The sequence below is a fragment of the Megalobrama amblycephala genome, linkage group LG19, assembly GCF_018812025.1.
Source record: "Megalobrama amblycephala isolate DHTTF-2021 linkage group LG19, ASM1881202v1, whole genome shotgun sequence".
In the NCBI taxonomy this organism is placed as follows: domain Eukaryota; kingdom Metazoa; phylum Chordata; class Actinopteri; order Cypriniformes; family Xenocyprididae; genus Megalobrama; species Megalobrama amblycephala.
Genome location: NC_063062.1, coordinates 14661914 through 14681127, shown reverse-complemented (window position 1 = coordinate 14681127; position 19214 = coordinate 14661914). Strand labels below are relative to the sequence as shown.

Sequence of the window (19214 nt, the reverse complement as noted above, 5' to 3'; positions counted from 1 at the left end):
TGCTTCTACTAAATACTGAGCAAAGGGTCTGAATACTTAGGACCATGTGATATTTCAGTTTTTCTTTTTTAATAAATCTGCAAAAATGTCAACAATTCTGTGTTTTTCTGTCAATATGGGGTGCTGTGTGTACATTAATGAGGAAAAAAAATGAACTTAAATGATTTTAGCAAATGGCTGCAATATAACAATAAGTGAAAAATTTAAGGGGGTCTGAATACTTTCCGTACTTACTTAACATTGATAATAATAAGGAATGTTTCTCTGAAGGATCATGTGACACTGATGAGTGGAGTAATGATGCTGAAAATTCAGCTTTGCATCACAGGAATAAATTACATTTTATATCATATTAAAACAGCAAACAGTTATATTAAATTCTAATAATATTTCACAATATTACTGTTATTACTGTAGTTTTGATCAAATAAATACAGCCTTGGTGAGCATAAGAGACTTCTTTCAAACTTATAAAAAAAACTCTTACCCCAAACTTTTGAACGGAAGTTTCTAAAAATGTTCTGTTAGCTGTAAATTAGCTAGAAAAATTAACTCTAGCATTTAAGAAGCCCTACATTACATATTCGTATTTTTACTTTTATTAAAAAGTTATTATAAGTACATTATTATTATTATAATTATTATTATTATTATTATTATTATTATTATAATAAAAACTGCATTATATGCAATTGTATACAAATCAGTTGTTAATTTTAACCTTTAATATTATATTATTGTATAAGCTGACTGGGTTCTCTATAGTTTACAGTTTTCACCTGTCCTGATATATATCCAAAAGAATCCATACTGAGTTAAATTGAATCTATATCAGACTCATATCGTAAGCTTAGAAATCGAATTGTGAAATCTGTATCAATGCCCAATCTTAACAAGTTTATAATGACACAAGGGTGAGTAAATGATGACAGAATAATCATTTGTGTGTTAACTGTTCCTTTCCTGAAACACAGTTGGCCTATTGATGACTTCTGAGGACAGAAAACCTGAAGGAAACTGGTTTATTCAGTTGGCTTGAAGTTCATTAAAAAGACATTTTTAAAAGCTGAAGTGATTTCCTTGTTTTATTTATTAGTTAGAATAGGTGTAACTCAATATTTTAACTAATAAATCAAAGCCTACTGATTAATCAGTGAAATAATCGATGAGTAGTTTTTATTTTAATTCCACTTATATAATACATAAATAATGTCCATGTTTTTTCTTCCACCCACAGTCCTGTCAGCTTGCATTTTTGGTTACTTGTTAGGATATGATGCTCACTTTTTGGCAAAGAATAGGTAGTGAACTACTTCTTGTTTGTAAATGATCGCATGATGTTGGACTGAAGGAGAAGAACTTCATTTTTAGCTTTCTTTTTGCATCCTTTTTGTATTGAGCAGCTCTGTGTCTGAGCATAGAACATTTCTATAGTAAAGAAGATCCAGTCTGAAGCATTCAAGCAGATGTTGTGCAGTATGTTACGGGTGTCCAGTTTTGCTCCTGGAGGGCCAACAACATCCTGCAGTTTGGCTCCAGCCTGCCCCAACAAACCTGTCTGGAAGTTTCCAGTAATCCTGAAGACCTTGAATAGCTGGCTCAGGTTTGTTTTGAGTAGGATTGAAGCTAAACTCTGCAGGACAATGGCCCTTCGGGAGCAGGATTAGACACTGTGATGCTTTTCGGATGAAACTGCCAAAAACACAGATAATATCAAGAGTTCACACTTTACACACGGAACAGCGTGTATGTAGAGAACAATGGCACGTGTGTCAACTGCAAAGTATGCAGAAAAAGTGTTGGTTACACTGTCAGATTACAGACCATGAGGCCGTCTTTGTGGTGGAACTGTGATGTTTCTCAAAAAATAGTCACACATCTGAAGACTTTGACGTGACAATGCAGATCACTATAACATTCTTTAGATCATCAAACACAGAACTGTAAAAAGTAGTGAGAATGTTTATTTTAGTCATAGTATGGGTACTGAAAAGTAAAAAAAGTTTAATTTCTGTTCTTTGAATTATATTTACATATAATACTTTAACTCATTTTTTTAGCTATATTAGTCTTTAAAAATCCAGTTGAACTCGTATTTACTTGAAATTGAAATGACTTAAATTCTTTAGATGAGATAAATGGGGAAAAAATGTTGACTTCCTGATCGTTTCATTTTTACAGTGGACCATTTTTCCTTAGGAATGTAATTAAGTAAAAGGACCAGGGTTTTAGTTTCAAAAGTACTTCAGTAAAGAACAAATTTCCAAAAATACACCACAGCATACCAGACTTAAACAACATGTATTTCTATAAAGTTCTTTTCTCAGCAACATTTAAAATGAGAAATAAGAATAAAGTACATACAAGTGACTATTCTTGCTCTGTACAATAGTTCACGATTGTGAATTTGATTGCACCATATGATGCTACTACAAATGAATGTTCAAAAGATGTGCATTGTTTAAAGAGGTGTGTTGGGCTTGTTTCTATTTCTGTTGATGTAATTGGCAGCCTAAATGATTGGGACAATTCGACAACTTACAGCAAAAAAAAAGTTTGAGATTGTATCATTACTGCAAATAGCTAAATATTCAAGTTGACACACTGAAGTAGATCAATACAGCTGTAGATTAGTCATTTATTATGGGTTTACACCAGTAACAACATCTGTAGCAGATGTATTTTGACAGAAACCTGTTTATCATGTATTAAAAAAAAGGTATTTGACAACAAGCGAAGAGGCTAGTAAGTTCTTACCTCTTTCCAGATAAATTAGTGGACGTGTTTCCTTGTGGAGGACATGACTGACAACAGCAGTAACCTTACACATCCATCTGGAAGTGGCAGTAGTGATGTCTGCGGAGAGACCTTTTCTGCTTGGACCGGTTTGTCTCTCCCGGGCGGGGTTATGACCAGTTTTGCAACAGTAACCGGAGTTTCAGGTAGTTAGAGTGCACTGTAGCGTAAAAAGCTTTGTGTTTAAATACTTTAAAATGTCGGTTTAATACCCCTAACTATTCATCTCACTTTAGTGGTGTTCATTGACATTTTATGCTTTGAATGCATGTATAATTTGGTTGTTTTTTGTTTTGTTTTGTTTTTTACTTATAATATCTGAAATAACTATTTCCTTTCCAATGCTTCTCGGGATTGAACCTGCAACGCTTGTATCGTTCAGATATTGTCCTCTATTTTTTTTTTTTTTTTTTTTTTTTTGGTCTGCAGGCAAATTCAGTGCCACCTGCTGGATCATTTTCTTATTGCATGTATATGGTTCAATGACATGATGATAGTCATTAAATGCAAAACAAAAATCAATAAAGTAGCTACACATCTTATGATTAGCATGTTTGCAGTTTATGAGTTACTGCGATAATCATATTTGTTGGGCTTAGTCTTTTAATTATATTCCGTATTTTTATTAATAGGTTAATTGAAGGTTTTGCAAACTGTGGTGAAATGTAACCAGCATGTATAAAGCAACGTGTGAAGCTATTTTCATGTGACATTAAAGTTAATAAAGTTTATATATATATATATATATATATATATATATATATATATATATATATATATATATATATATATATTAATTTCATTCAACTTGTTTCAAGAAATTCCCATAAACTTTTAGTGCAACTTCATGATTTCATACAGTCTGTGTATAAATTGAATCATATTAACAAATACGTTTCATTTCCAACTGTTGTTGAATGTCTATTTTCTGGTCTATATGTTTAGTAAAACCATAAACTAGATCATGGGCAAAATATAACCATTTTCTACGCTCTGAAGTTCCATGTGCGCTGACTGTGTGTTTTTCAGAGATGCAGTATGAAGGCACATAGAGTGAGTATTTGAGGGTACAATGAGGTTTTTAATAAAGCGGACAGATTCTAATGTTTGGGACTTCACATGTGGACAAAGTCTACTCAAATTCAAAGAATTGTTCACTTCAGTTTGCACAGAATAAGCGAGAGAACCTATGTTACACAATAAAAGCCAATATCTTTACTTTAGTGAACGCAGAATACAAATTTGTACAACAATCTCTAGCATAATATCTTAGTCATTCAATAAAAAGTTCACTAGAATATTTATTGTATAATGAAGATAAAACAACACATTCAAGGGAAATATAATGCAGATTAACTTAAAGTTCTCTCTCATGTTTAACTCTTTTTTGTTGTTGTCGTTGTCCTTTTTTTTTTCTTTTTTCTTTTTTTTTTCTTTTTTCCTTTTTGAAACATCTCGTTTCAGTTATGGCAACAAAGTCCAGCTTGTGCCGCCAAACGGTTTGAGCGTCCAAACCGCAAACAGCTTCTTGAAGTGAACTAGTAACTACAAACAATTACCAAATACATAATTCTGATTTAGAAAAGCCATAAAGCAAAGCAGTGTACTCTTGCACAGCAAAGTGAAGAAAGTAAGCAACAAACAATTGTTTCCTCTTTATCCCTTCCTTTCACATTCAACAGTTTGTGACGCAGCACTCCGCACCAAAGGATCGGCCTCCTCCCTTCAGATCTCTCATGTATTTCTCATGTGCATTTGTAGGGACCCCTGATGTGAGGGTGATTTTGTTTTCGATGAAGTCAAAATGCAATGAGTGATATCAGATTTGATTCCGAACACCAGCAACTCTTTGGAATAAGGCTCTAATTGTGCATGTAGCAGAGAAACTCCCTGATTCCTAATCAAGCACTAATGTTGAGTGTTTGTGTGTGCATTCACTGCAGTATGAAAATCCTGCATGTTTTTAATCCTCAGTGCTTTCACAACACTGGGCTGGCATTATTGCTTGTCTACCCTGAAAAGCTTTGATTGCGATCAACTTTAAATGATTTTGACAGACATCGTAAAACTTTCGAACAGTGTTGGGGGTAACGCATTGCAAGCAACTTGAGTTACGTAATCAGATTACTTTTTCAAGTAACTAGTAAAGTAACGCATTACTTTTTCAATTTACAATAAAATATCTAAGTTACTTTTTCAAATTTATTAACTGACAGCTCTCCTGTCATGTTGAGAGAAATAAAGTGCAGAGCGTTGTGTGCGCTGTGTGAACATGATGGTTATTGTAGTTCAAGACTAAATGTGAACATGCATTTACTCATCTCACTTGCCCGAAAATATTTGGTATTCCTCAAAATAAATAAAAACTGTGAAATGCAATCCAGAATTTTATGCAAACCTGTAATAATTAAGTATTACACAAATATACTTTATGCATTTAATCTCACTTTATTAACCAATGTCTTTGCTGCTGACCTTCAGTGATCTCTTTCAACCATACTAATAAGCAAAAATTACTTTATATTAGATTTAGAAATAAGAGTGTTGAATTCCCTTCTGTATCCTATTATTCTTTAATTCAGAATTTAATTCATAAATATGCATTTTCTTCAGCCTGAGGCTTATTCATTTCACCATTGGTGTGAAAGGGCCTTAACATTTGCCAAAAATACAACTTTTTGTTGTTGTTACAAAAATCCCAGGTGAGAAAAAGTAACGCAAAAGTAATGTAACACTTTACTTTTCATTAAAAGTAACTAAGTAACGCAATTAGTTACTTTTTAGGGAGTAACGCAATATTGTAACGCATTACTTTGAAAAGTAAGTTTCCCCAACACTGCTTTCTAATGGGTTTCCAAGTGTGACAACAAAGCTCGTACATCTGAGATTAAATCTAAAGCTATACCTAAAGCATTGTTTGCATGGCTCTTGTGGTTGTCATATTTAGTCGGTGTGCCTTTATACACAATGTTAAAGGGATAGTTTACCCAAAAATGAGAATTCGGTCATCGACATCTTTGCTTTTCTGTCTCATTTAATGAATATCAATGGATTCCAACATTGTTTTGAAAAAAAAAAAAAAAAAAAGTCATACAAATTTGGAATGACTTGAGAATAAGTAAAGGATGACAGAATTTTTAGGTGAACTATCTCTTTAATATGCAAGCACTTAAGGACAGAGGGTTAACAGTCATTTTCTCATTCATGAACTAGGCAACATTGTATGATTAATGGGCGTGTGATAGTATAATATGCATGGTTTAATTTTTTTCTTCTCTCAATTTATTTTATTTTTATTTTTTTATTAAGAATTCCACTTTCGATGCGAATGCTTTGTGCTCCTGACTATGTGTGGGTTGGGGACTGCATAGATTAATATCAGCTTATTGCCAGTTGCTGTGGTGCTCAAGAGGGCAGGGAGGATGTGCACACTGACCGAATACACGACAAATCTGAAGAGGAAAGCCTCCGATGGCAAACTTGAACATACAAACTTTTTGTGCAATCCAGTAGAGAGATCATGTCCAAGTTTGTTTGCATTGTCTAGTATTTCCAACTTTAGCTGCTGAATCCCCTGACGCTTTGCCACCTGAGGGGCAGTAAGGTGTGATGCAAGCCGGAGGCCACTGTTACCAGACGCTTGTGCCGCACAAACAAACAGCCACACATGAAGAGCCCCGTGACGGGGAGATATGCACACATACAGCAAGAAACGCGACGCCAGAGAAAGCTACAGCACCCCCTCTTGTCCAGCAATACAGAACATTGCGACTGATGCCTCCTTAAGGTGTCTCCTTTACATTAGGGAATCTGTAGATGAGCCAATTCACAAAATAACTTGAAAGGTGTTCTGTACATAGTATGCATGTATGTATGAATGAATTAGGGTTACTTAAAGATATGGTATTTACAATTTCTGAGGAATTTGGTTGAAATGAATTGAATAGGGTTTCAACAAAATGAGCTGTGGGAACGTCTGCAAAGAGAAATGTGTCTTGTACTGGATATCAATGAATAGTGCATCTAAGCCGTGATGGGTTAAAGTAGGCAGTGTATTCAGCAGCTGCAGGCTAATCCCTCACACAACAGTTGTAAGAAATGCAATCATATTTTTTTTTTTTTTTAGCATGACGAGTATCGCTTTACAAAACAAAATAGACAGTTGAGCCTGAATCATACAGCTCTGTTGTTACAATTTCTTATGGACAGACATTCACCACCATTAAAGGGTAAACGACCCAAAAATGACCTTCTTGGAAAGAAAAAAAAAACACTTTGATTATTACCAGTAATAGTCAGATTTGAAGAAAGTACAGTATAGTTAACAAAATAGTAAATATTAACCAGTGAATACTCTACTTAATAAGGATCTCGCCTTGTAAACTTGGCAGTAATCCACAAAAATATACTTTTTCTTGAATCTGGTGAAGGTACAATACATACGTACTTACACCAAAAGTGATATATATTAAAGTTGCTATGTACATAACAAAGGAAAAAAAAAAGAAAAAAAAAAAGGTTTGGCTCAAATCTTTAATTTACAAACAGAACAGCAAGTGTTCATGGCTTTAGATATCGTTTCAAGATCTGCTTTGCATGTTAATCGTTTTCCAAGGTTTGTAACAACGCACACTATGACAGAACTAATATGAAACAAACATCGAGAGAGAAATGCTGAAAATTCCCAACCTACAGTACGACAAAATTACATAGAGGCTTTGGCTTGCGTTACCATTGAGCTGTTGGAGCTGCATGAATGTACAATGACCAATGACGGCTACCTTTTCTCTTCCTACTTGTTAAAAACGGCAATAAAAGAATTTAAAATTGAACTGATGACCGTTATAAATTTAGAGACATTTTCATTTCTTTAACTTAATGTCTTAACTGAGGTGAAATGTGATCTCTTTTTAGATACAAGCCTTCCCTCGTAAAACTGATCCGAATCTATCGTCAAATACCTTTAAATAAATTAATAAGTGACATACTTCATATGAGGGCGAGTGCAGATACAGATTGTTTAATACATGAGCCCAGCAGGCAGGAGCCTTCGGGCAGAAAGCCGCCCCTAAACTTTCTTTGATTGTATGCAAATTCAACAGCGAAAACAGCTACAAGTGTCAAACTGCACCAGTGACGACAATTATCGAAAATGTTTTCTTCATTCATTGGACTCTCGCACAATGCAATTTGCATCAAGTACCTGATAACACCTGTTTTTCTGAGTACACCATTCATTCTGACTGCTCGACTTGAGAATCTCTCTCTCTCGCTCTCTCCACTCATCTGTTTAATTTCGATATGTCAGGACATTTTCGATTTCTTTCCCCGTCTTACAAAAAAAGTGAAATGACATTAAATTATAACAATAGAATAATAACAATAATGACCCTCCCTGCTGTCACTCCTCTCTCCCTTTCCCCCTGCCCAGCCCTGCGTGTGACCGACTGGCTGTCAAGCTCCGGACAGCTTTATGTCACCCAGGTGTCCATGCGCATGCGCTTGACCGTGGGGCTCTCCCTCTCTTCGGCACCAGAGGCCGGGGGTCGACCCAGGCCGAGCGGAGAGTGGAAATCGGGCCGGTGATCCTCTCGGTCGCTTCCATCGTAGGAGGAGCAGGAGGAGCTGAGGCTGTCGACGGGCGAGCGGCCCATGTCTGGACGGCCGGAGGGAGGCTGCTGCTGCGGGAAGCCGGACGGGGTGACGCGCTCACGTGGAGGAGAGATGGGCTCGGATTTAATGTTGACATTCTGGCTGGTGTTGATGGAGAGATTTGAGCCCTGAGGTAAGTGGCCACCTCTGAACAAAGAGTGGAAATTACAAAATGACAAATTAGTACAAGTGTACAAGTGCATAAAACCATATATATATATATATATATATATATATATATATATATATTTGCAGTTCATATATATATATATATATATATATATATATATATATATATATATATATATATATGAACTGCAAAAATTCCCAAACTCAGCAGCAACTATATGACGCTAAAAGAGAGACCCAGATAGCCCAATAATGATATCCCACCCTCCATCTGTTTACTCAATGGCGCTTGCAGCAATAACAGCACCTGAATCATTTTAGAGGGTGGTATCTAATTAGAGCATGCCAGGCAGAATGTGTCAAAAACAGTCCACTAATGTTTTGATGGCACGACCACTGCGTTTAAATGAAAGCTTTCATTCACAGGTCCTGGAAACATTTTAGATTTTTTTTTTTAGATATTTTTTTTTTTCTGTCTGTGAGTCATGCACTCTGCTGTTACAGTGAAAGTATACAGACATTTAATTATATAAATGTTTAGCACTCTATAACTCAGTTTGTTTGTCTATCTATCTAAAAAATAAATAAAAAGAAATTGCATTTTGCACAAAGAAAAATAAAGCCTATTTTAGGACCATTAAGATTTATTAGATGGTGACAACATTACTTTCATAACAATTTTCATAATTCAAAAGCATATTGTCCCTGTCATTATGTGTCTTGATGTCTTACATTTTTTTAAATGTAATTCCCATTTTTATTATTATTATTATTATTATTATCTCAATTAGCATAAATACCATCATGACATAAGTATTTATTAAATTTGTTTTAAATCATAAAAAAAAAATCTTAAAGTCTGAAAAATGAATTTAATTTTCTCTAAAAGTAAAGTGTGTAATTTGTGGGCCTTTATTCTGCAAAAATAATAAAAATAAAATAAAAATGAAATAAAATAAAATTTGGGCTCAGTATTTTCCATTAAAAATCTGAACATCTTTAAAACAAGATAAATTAACTTGAGAAGCACAATGACACAAGATATGACCTTTTTTTTATGAAAACATAAACATCTGTCAAAAAGATTAACCAGTGGCAAGACTAACCTCTTCCCACTGGTTAGTCTCCAGTATTATAACATAAAAATACTTCAGTTTTAAACAAAATATGTTATTTTATTTTATTTTATTTTATTTTATTTTACTTTATTTATTTATTTATTTATTTATTTTTATTTTTTTGAGTGAAATATGACCTAGACATCTATCCATTCCACTTTCTACAAAATAAAAAAACGAAACCATATGGCAACAAAGAATGCATTTGACCTCATGCCCTGGCACATTAGTTATTGTTCTGCAAACCTGTGTATGTGTGTGCTTGTGTGTGACTGCACACATCTATGTTACTCACACCAGCGAGCTGAGAGCTGCCTGGCCCAGTTGATGTTGTTGCCATGCCGACATTGAGCCTATAGAGAGCCCTGGAGAGCCAAAGCCTTGCAGAGAGGAGAGCTCAGCACTGCTCAGGGAGTATTCTAGAGCAAAACAACACAACAACAATCAACAACAGAGTTTATGAGTCACTCAAGCACCTCTGCACTCACACAGTAGAGCGTTTCAAGTATTTGTGTTATGTTTATTATTTAGCTCAGAGCTGGATGGTGTCATGAAATGTAGGGTCTCCCTCTTTTTTATCAAACCACTCATAGAAGAATTAACATGAAATCAAACCATGAATGAATGCACACATTACAAAGCAAAGAATTATTGTGTGTGTGTGTGTGTGTGTGTGTGTGTGTGTGTGTGTGTGTGTGTGTGTGTGTGTGTGTACTCACCAGAGTTGTAGGCAGTGGGCATGCCTGAGTAGACCAGGCCTTGTGGTGGCAGACTCGGGGTGGTGACGGACACCACCGGTGTGGCCAGAGGCTGGGTCGACTGGGAACTACTTATCCTCTGAGTGTTCTGCACACAGGACCAAATACACAAAGTTAATGAGACAGAAATCCCATCACAGACATGCATGCATACTCTATCCAATCATGTGAATCAATGTTGTTAGAACAGTGTGATTTGGTGGAAATTATGTGGTAATACCATTTTGCACCAATAAGAGGCGCTGCAGATTCATTCTAGAAAAAAATCAGATCGTTTTGCAGGATGCTGTCAGTTAAACAACTTTAATTAAGAAGCCCCAGGACAATATAAGAAAATATCATAGAAAAAGTAAGACACTTCAGAATGCCTTCTAAACATGTGGCATATCTGTATACAAATTCACTGCTAAGTTTTGCTAAGGAATATACAGTGACCTGTGTTGATTTAAAGGGATATTTCAGCCAAAAATTAAGCTTTTGTTATCATTTACTCACCCTTGTGTTGTTCCAAACCTGTATGAGTTTCCTTCTTCTGTTGAACACAAAAGAAGATATTTTAAAGAATGTTGGTAACCAGGCAGTTGACGGTAGCCATTGACTTTCATGAGTTTTTTTTTTTTTTTTTTCCTTCTTACTATGGAAGTCAATGGCTACAGTCAACTGTTTGATCAACATTCTTTAAAATATCTTCTTTTGTGTTCAACAGAACAAAGAAACTCATACAGGTTTGTGTAAGTGATGACAAAATTTTCATTTTTGGGTGAACTATCACTTTAAGCACAAGAATATATAGAAAATCCACACACAGTCATCAACAAGAAAAGACAAACACCTATGTAACTCTCTTAAAGCCTCAAAACATTCGGATCAGTAACTTTCATCTGTGTAAACACAGTTTTGAGAATGTTTAGAGGGTGCTCATTTAAAGCTCTGGAGACTTACTGGAAATGTCAGTTTAGAAATCAAGTTTTGTCTCTAAAATACTTTAAAACTAAAACAATTGTTGACAGTAAGAGTATAATTCTAAGATTATGATGAAATAGTAGAATTTGCTGAGCAATATTTGAGTTCATTATGAAAAGTCTTTGACTGAAGACGTTATCTTGATAAAGCAGTTTGAGACATTGTTGTGGTCTTTTCTGAAACTCTGGAGAGACGCATGAGATGAATGTGGTCTTTTTCTCAAGAGAAAGATGAGAGGCAGTAGACTTAAGGTCTTAAATTGCTCTCCATTTAATGTCACTGCTGTCAAGGAGACACAACTGATATTAATATTACTGATATTAAAGAGAGTTTATTTACTGGATCTGAAAATGTGATGCAATGAATAAGATCAATCTCTTATCTGAGCAGCATCCAGCATGCAGTGAAATTAAACAGTCACCCCAAGCCAAAAGTGTGGACATGCAGTGCGCGAACACACAAACACACCCATGCATACTGTATGGGGATATTCCATAGACATCATGATTTTTATACTGTACAAACTGTATATTCTATCCTCTAACCCTACCCATCACAGAAAACTTTCTGCATTTTTAGATTTTCAAAAAACATCACTTTGTATGATTTAAGTTGTTTTCCTCATAGGGACAAAACATGTCCCTACAAGGTTGAAGATTTTGGATATTGGCATCTTTGTGGGGACATTTTATCCCCATGACATAGGGTATACCTGAACCACACACACATACACACACTCAGAGAAAAATAATAACTTGAAAATGCATATTCAATTCCAAGCAATTATGCTCAGTTTTACATTAGCTGAGGCAGATGAATATTCAATCTACATACAGAGTTTGAGAGGGAAATTATGTACAGTCTCTCAACTAATGTGGAATATAGATGCTACAGAACAGTGCTCGTTCAACTGTAAAATGCATTCACATTAGTTCTTTTTGCCAGTGAAAATATGTTCTCTGACAGCGTTTGGCGTTCTCCTCTACTGATGTCATCATTTTGGACCCAACTCCATTTTAACAACATCATCATAAGTAAAACAATAACTGCCCAGGCCAAAAAACACCAGAGAATAAGAATTCGGGTAATGCTCAAATATGTGGATTGGGTTTCTTAACATTGATTGATCCAAGCTTTTATGTTGCTTTAATAATAAAACTAATACCAGGCTTATTGGTGAGGTTTTAGGGGATTATTAAATAATTACTAATGATTACATCTTTGGGGATTTTGTGAATTCATCATTTTCCTTTTCTTCTTCAGATACACCCACAACAATCTTCTTTTAGCACAAACACATACACACACATTTCGGAACATACTGTGGATCTTTTAAACTTCCTTAAAAAGGCTCAGTACATGCAGTGTGAGTCACACACAACGCAGACCAGACATCCACACAACACTCATGAGTTCATCCAGTTCATGTTGGGTTTAGTCGATCTTCATCGCAAGCAGTGGAATCATCTCACTAAGCTGAGTGTGGCTCTGCTAGTTGTAAGCAGTGTGATTTTAAAACCAAACTGAAGCTGTATCAGTCTTCCCAAGGCATTCTGTGAAACTCACCAACTCCATCTCTTCCTCCTCCGACTGCTTCCAACAGAAAAGAGCAGACGATGCTGTCAGTAAAGAGTCAGGTGGCACACCTAAGCTGAACAGGATCAACCCCCCCGTTCTCACCAGGACGTGCCTTTAAACTAACTTATTCAAATTCAGAGACTAAAGCGTGAACCGAACGCTGCCTCAGGTTACTTGCAATAAAACTGGAAATTCAAATTCGGAGTCAAATTCAAATGAAAAGTCAAATTTGTTGGCACTAAATACACAACATTTTCATTCCTCATGGCCATGTGGTTTGTACAACACAGCAATTAGGTGGAAAATGCTAAACAAATGGAGAGTAATAGTGGAGTAAGGGAGAAAAGTAGTGGGGTTTTTAAGTCCTAAGGGGGAAAACAAATCATTGAGAAGCTTGACCTCACAGCTAGGATGTGCTTAACCCTTCACCTCAGATGCTCATCCATACATGAGCTTGTGTGTCCAATAGCTCCATCAATCATTTTGCTTCCATTGGCACAGTCCTCCACTTGATTTAATTGATTATTTGCAAGAGTGGAATAGTAAACACTAGTTACATGAGAGGTAGAAAGTGTAGCTAAGAACTCGTGAGAATATAAGAACTAAGGAATATATATTTTACATTATATATATATAAGTTACATTTTAACCATGGGTGTACAGTAGCTTGTGGGGGGGGGGGGATTTATTTTGTAAATAAATTAATAAATTAAATCAAACTTCCTAAACAGCGACTTTTTTTTCAGTGTGTATATATACACACTGCCCGGCCAAAAAAAAAATAGTCGCTGTTTGGATTTTAATAGGCAAATACCTAAGAGTCTATGGATGGATCACTTTTACAGTGATTATTATTTTTCTAGCATGTTATATGTTTGGCAACGGTTCTTTTAACTCTAAAAGATGGAGTGTGTAGCTTTTCATTTCTTAAACAACCATGTATTAAAGGGATAGTTCACCCAAAAATGAAAATTTGATGTTTATCTGCTTACCCCCAGGGCATCCAAGATGTAGGTGACTTTGTTTCTTCAGTAGAACACAAATTTTTAACTCCAACTGTTACGGTCTGTCAGTCGTATAATGCATGTCAATGGGAACTTTGTCTATAAGAGTCAAAAAAACATGCACAGACAAATCCAAATTTAACCCTGCGGCTCGTGACGACACATTGATGTTTTAAGACACGAAACGATCTGTTTGTGCGAGAAACCGAACAGTATTTATATAATTATTTTACCTCTAAATCACCACTATGTCCAACAGCCCTCCACATCCGGTTGGTGAGGTCAAAAAACACGTTCTGATGACGAAAGTGATCTCTCACGCTTTGCTTCAATGCGTGTGAGACATCACTTCCGTTGTCAGAGCGCATTCGGAGGGCAGTTGGTGTTTTAGAGGTAAAAATGATATAAATACTGTTCGGTTTCTCGCACAAACAGATTGTTTCGTGTCTAAGGACATCAATGTGTCGTCACGAGCCGCAGGGTTTAATTTGGATTTGTCTGTGCATGTTTATTTTTACTCTTATAGACGAAGTTTCCATTGACATGCATTATACGACTTACAGACCGTAACAGTTGGAGTTAAAAATTTGTGTTCTACTGAAGAAACAAAGTCACCTACATCTTGGATGCCCTGGGGGTAAGCAGATAAACATCAAATTTTCATTTTTGGGTGAACTATCCCTTTAAGATGTATTATGGCCATATTCCAGGATGACAATGTCAAAATTCATCAGGCTCAAATTGTGAAAGAACTGTTGGGAGGGAGCATGAAGAATCATTTTCACACATGAATTGGCACTGACCTTAACCTCAATGTAAGTTTTTGGGATGTGCTGGAGGAGACTTTACAGAGTGCTCATCTCTTGCATTGTCAATACAAGATCTAGACCAAAAAATGATGCACCTCTCGATAAAAATACATGTTGTGATGTTGGTTTTTTTTTGTTGTTTTTTTAACAAATATAACTTATTTCCAGCTAATAGTGCTGTAACTTGCACATTTTTCCCCCCTGTTTTTTGCTCAATACTTTTGGCCCAAATGTAACCCGATTCTTTTTTTCCCACTTTCAAAAGTAAAAAAAAAAAAAAAAAAAAAAAAACTTTATGGCATTAGGTTGTCTCTATTTGCATATGTATATGCATATATCCCTTTGTTTGAAGCCAGCTGACAGCATGGAGTTGTACAGTATTGAGGATGCTGAGCTTTCTTCTCAGTAGTACCAGGCCAGTGCTGTCTTAATACCAGCACTCAATCAATAACAGTGGGGAGACACGACAAGGGCGACAAGATATTATCTGGCTCACACTCTGGGCTTCTGATTAAGCCTTCATCCCCACTCTGTCACACTGCGATGTGATTAATTTAATACCATTATGTTCTAATGACAGCCTGTCTGCAGGCACATTCACAGGCTCTGCCTTAGTCTGTCTGTCTGAGGCAGTTCATTCACACACACACACACACACAAAAAAGGACACTCACCATAAACGCAAATAGTATACACAAATGAATAATTCTCTGGGCTTCTTACTACTGATGACTTCAGATGCCACGAGCTTGGCATGTGGGATTTGTTTTGATTCATGGTGGGTAAGAAACTGTACCACTTCCAGATGCTGGCATGGTATTCCATACACTCGCATTTGTATGTATATTTACACTGAGCTAAGAGAGCCCTACGTACCCCCCCCCCTCTATTTACCAAACAAGATTCTGTACACTGGCAGTGCTGTGGAAGAAACCCAAGCAGCTTCTACAGTTGAAACGAACAGATTATTGACCATATTTAAATATAATAATAATATTCTTTTTTTCTGCTTCCCATTTTATATTGTAGTGATTAATGAGGCTGACAGCCGGGTGTAGCCTCAGGTGCTGAATGTGGCCAGAGCTCTCTGCACCTTAATTATAATCATTTGAGAGGCCCTCTAATTTCTAGATGAATAATAGAAGGAGTGAGGGTACCTGGATCTCAGATATTTCACTCCGTTGCTCTGCTTGTTGTGTAGCTGACACTGTTTCAGTTTAATTTTACTGTCAGCGAACTGATCTAAAGACTATAATTTCACTCAATCGCTTGCTTGTGCTGATCAACATTGATTTGGAGCAACAATCTTGTGGATGTGCGAATGTAGAATCAATGATTTTATACTCACCAGGGGTGGCATCATGCCCTTGCTGGATGGGGGGATGACGACTCTCAAGTCTGGTTTGCGGCTACCGATGCCCATGTTGCCCCCCGGTGGCGGCGGTGACTTCGCAGGCATGACTTTACCCAGTCCGTTCCCGCTGGGTGTACCCAGAAGCCCCGGCGAGCCCCTCGGGTTAACAAAGCCGTTTCCTGCTGAGACACACATATGGGCGAAAAGCATCATGGGATTGTTCTCTAATCGACCAATCCCCAACAGCTATCAGCCGATCAGACGACATGCCATTTCCCAGCTGCAGTCGTAGAATCTCATAGCACGCAACGTTAAGTGTTCCCGACCCTCTGGGAAAGTTCTAGTAATTATCCCAGACATTAACGAAAATAAAACATAAATTTTGAAATTGATGAGCCTTTGGGTTTGTTGGTGTACAATGCCGTCAAAGCTGTCTTTGTGTGTCCCAGGATGAGGAAAGCAATTCAGTTTAACAAATGTAGTGTGACTTGAGCTCTTTAAGAAGGAATGGCTAAAGTCATTACAACTGAGTGCAGCCATTCACTGCTATCAAAGGCAATTAAAGTGCCATTTTGGAGAACAAATCTAAAAACTTTGGTGGAGTGTCAATGGTATGTTTACATCTGCTGTACTTTGCCATTCCTAGTTCGAAACTGAACTACAGATGCTTTTATTTGGAACTTTCTCCTGCTGAACTAGAGCAAATGGGATGCATTCAAAATTTGCATGCTAAATATTAGCACATGCTGCAATGACCCCAAAAAAGCACAATGAGAGGAACCCAGTGCAACTGAACCGCGAGTCTGTAGAACATCAACAACAAATGCTGAAAAGTTTGTGTGTGAATGATGTCATCACATGAGAACGAACAGGCTAATCCATCAAGTCTGCACCTGACTGACCTCACACCCGTATACTATATATATTGTGGGTTTCTGGTTTCATGTGAACGTCAGAGCTTTACAAAGATGTCTTTCTACCATCTGCTGGCTCACATTGTTAGCAAGTTCCTTCACACAACCATCTGAAATATTCTCTAACAATCACGGGTCATTTACCCACACAATGTGTAACCTCCAAAGACAAACACAGGAATTACAATTGGCCGACATTCAAACCCAAAAACTCAAATCGCCCCTAAGGTCTCTGTTTCAATGTTTTCTCTCGTCAGTATGAAAAATGCTGAGCAACTAAACAACAACCATCAGGCAAACAAGTGCAATGTCTTCTGGTTTCGAGAAATGTCCATTTTGTTTCCATTTGCTTTTCAGCAAAGTGCAATGTCATTTCCGTGTGTTTTCTCCATAACAGCAGCTTGATTAAATGTTAGTCATGGGGCTTTTTCTGCCCCCCACCCAATGCTCATTTCCTGTGGGGGCTTGCTGTGGGACAGCGAGAGAGAAGGCCATCATCAAAGAGACAGAGAGCAGAGACCTGCACTTACTCTGTCTGTTAAAACACGCCTCTGCTGAGAGGGACACGTACACGTAATGCTCACATCTCAACTTTTAATATACACTTTTCATTTTTTGCCTATTTCTATGGACAGAAATACTCAAAACAGACAGGAAACAATTGAGAGAAGTGTGTTTGGAAAATTATCCAAGCGAGATTTGAACTAGGGTCACCTGCACATAACATGTCGGTGCAAGTGCACTACTCACCAGGTCACGTCTCAGACAACTTACAAGATTTTATTCTCAGATAGAATCTCAGAGAATCTCAGTTGAAGCTAAATCTACACTAACTTACAAAACTCAATGAATTCCACCCATCTAACTTGGATTAGCAAACAAAAGCAAACTTTTTGCAGGTTGTAATTAAAAACTTGAGCACTGCATCATCTGTTTCATCAATTGTCTTGGAACAATAAATACCTTTCATGAAACTTGGCAAGTAGCACATTAACATTTATTCATTTTGCAGATGCTCTTATCCAAAGTGACATAAAATGAGGAATAATTCAACACAAGTGGAAGCAGAAATACATAATGCATACATAAGGACAAACAGAAATAATAATAACATTCAATGCACTTACGTACATGTGCGTGTGCATATATATATATATATATATATATATATATATATATATATATATATATATATATATATATGCCCTAGTGGAAAAAAAATACTAAAATGTATTTGAAGTACATTTATTTTGTGCTAAGTATACTACAAATACATTTACATATTTATGTGCTCAATAAAAATACCCTTCAATTGAACTTTTTTGCAATAAACTGGTATACTTAAAGTCTGCTAAATTGGAACAACTCATTTTGTGCTTAATGCACTTTAATTGTGCAGAAGTAGTGCTGAGGTCCAACTAAAAATATACTTAAGTATATCTGATTGTGCTAAAGTGGAACTATTGCAAGTATACTTTAGGTACACTTTAAATATCTTGCATTTATAGACTGATATTATACAAAGATCATACAATCCTTATTAATAGTGATATTAAAACACGTTTTAGGATTAATATTAAGAAATTTGCATTGTGCAATAAAGAAATATTCCAAATAAATAATATCAGTAAGTCTTAAGTGAAATGTCAATAAATTTGTTTAATATGAAATAAATGTATTTTCAATAGATTTTGGTATAGTTTTTTTTTACTAGGGATATATATATATATATATAAAATGAATTGCATAAATATAATCTGCGCTATGTAATACTTTGATGACTTGTGCTATTATTCTAAATGCGGAAAAAAAGTACTAATAAAGAATGAGTAGGTCTTAACTTTTGGATAGTACTGTAAATGTTTATTCAATTGACAGGAAATATAAGATGAATGTGTGAAATTGAAGTGAGGGAGGAAAATATCTTGTAATTACTGTAAAAAAGCACAGCGGCAGCGTATTACTCTGATAATGATCAAAAGGAGGGAGGATGATATCATTACATTGAAATGCTCCCAATTTCTGAAAAAGGCGCCTGTTCTCAAAAAGGCGGAATGTGTAACTGAGGCCCTACTGAGACATAAGCTGCTCTCATTCTGAGCTGTAAGCAGCGTCCCCACCCCTCTTGCTCTTGAAACA

General features: G+C 36.2%; 2 protein-coding genes across 16 annotated transcripts in view; both read right to left on the bottom strand.

Annotated features, from left to right (window-relative positions):
- The window catches only part of mctp2a (multiple C2 domains, transmembrane 2a), a 68434-nt gene extending 64863 nt beyond the window's left edge, over nt 1-3571 (bottom strand). The window contains exon 1 of the mRNA XM_048168611.1: nt 2758-3571. The gene's annotated coding sequence lies outside the window, so the exon portion shown is untranslated. The remainder of the gene's footprint in view (nt 1-2757) is intronic.
- A 3744-nt stretch (nt 3572-7315) lies between these two features.
- The window catches only part of mef2aa (myocyte enhancer factor 2aa), a 103731-nt gene continuing 91832 nt past the window's right edge, over nt 7316-19214 (bottom strand). For 6 of the 15 annotated variants that reach the window (XM_048168323.1, XM_048168319.1, XM_048168320.1 and 3 more), the window contains 5 exons: nt 16156-16343; nt 12983-13009; nt 10415-10541; nt 9991-10114; nt 7316-8595 (listed from right to left, as the gene is read on the bottom strand). In XM_048168323.1, coding sequence (XP_048024280.1) covers nt 8268-8595; nt 9991-10114; nt 10415-10541; nt 12983-13009; nt 16156-16343 — 794 coding nt within the window. In that variant the 3' untranslated portion in view covers nt 7316-8267. The remainder of the gene's footprint in view (nt 8596-9990; nt 10115-10414; nt 10542-12982; nt 13010-16155; nt 16344-19214) is intronic. The other 9 variants (XM_048168325.1, XM_048168331.1, XM_048168329.1 and 6 more) reach the window with 5 other exon arrangements.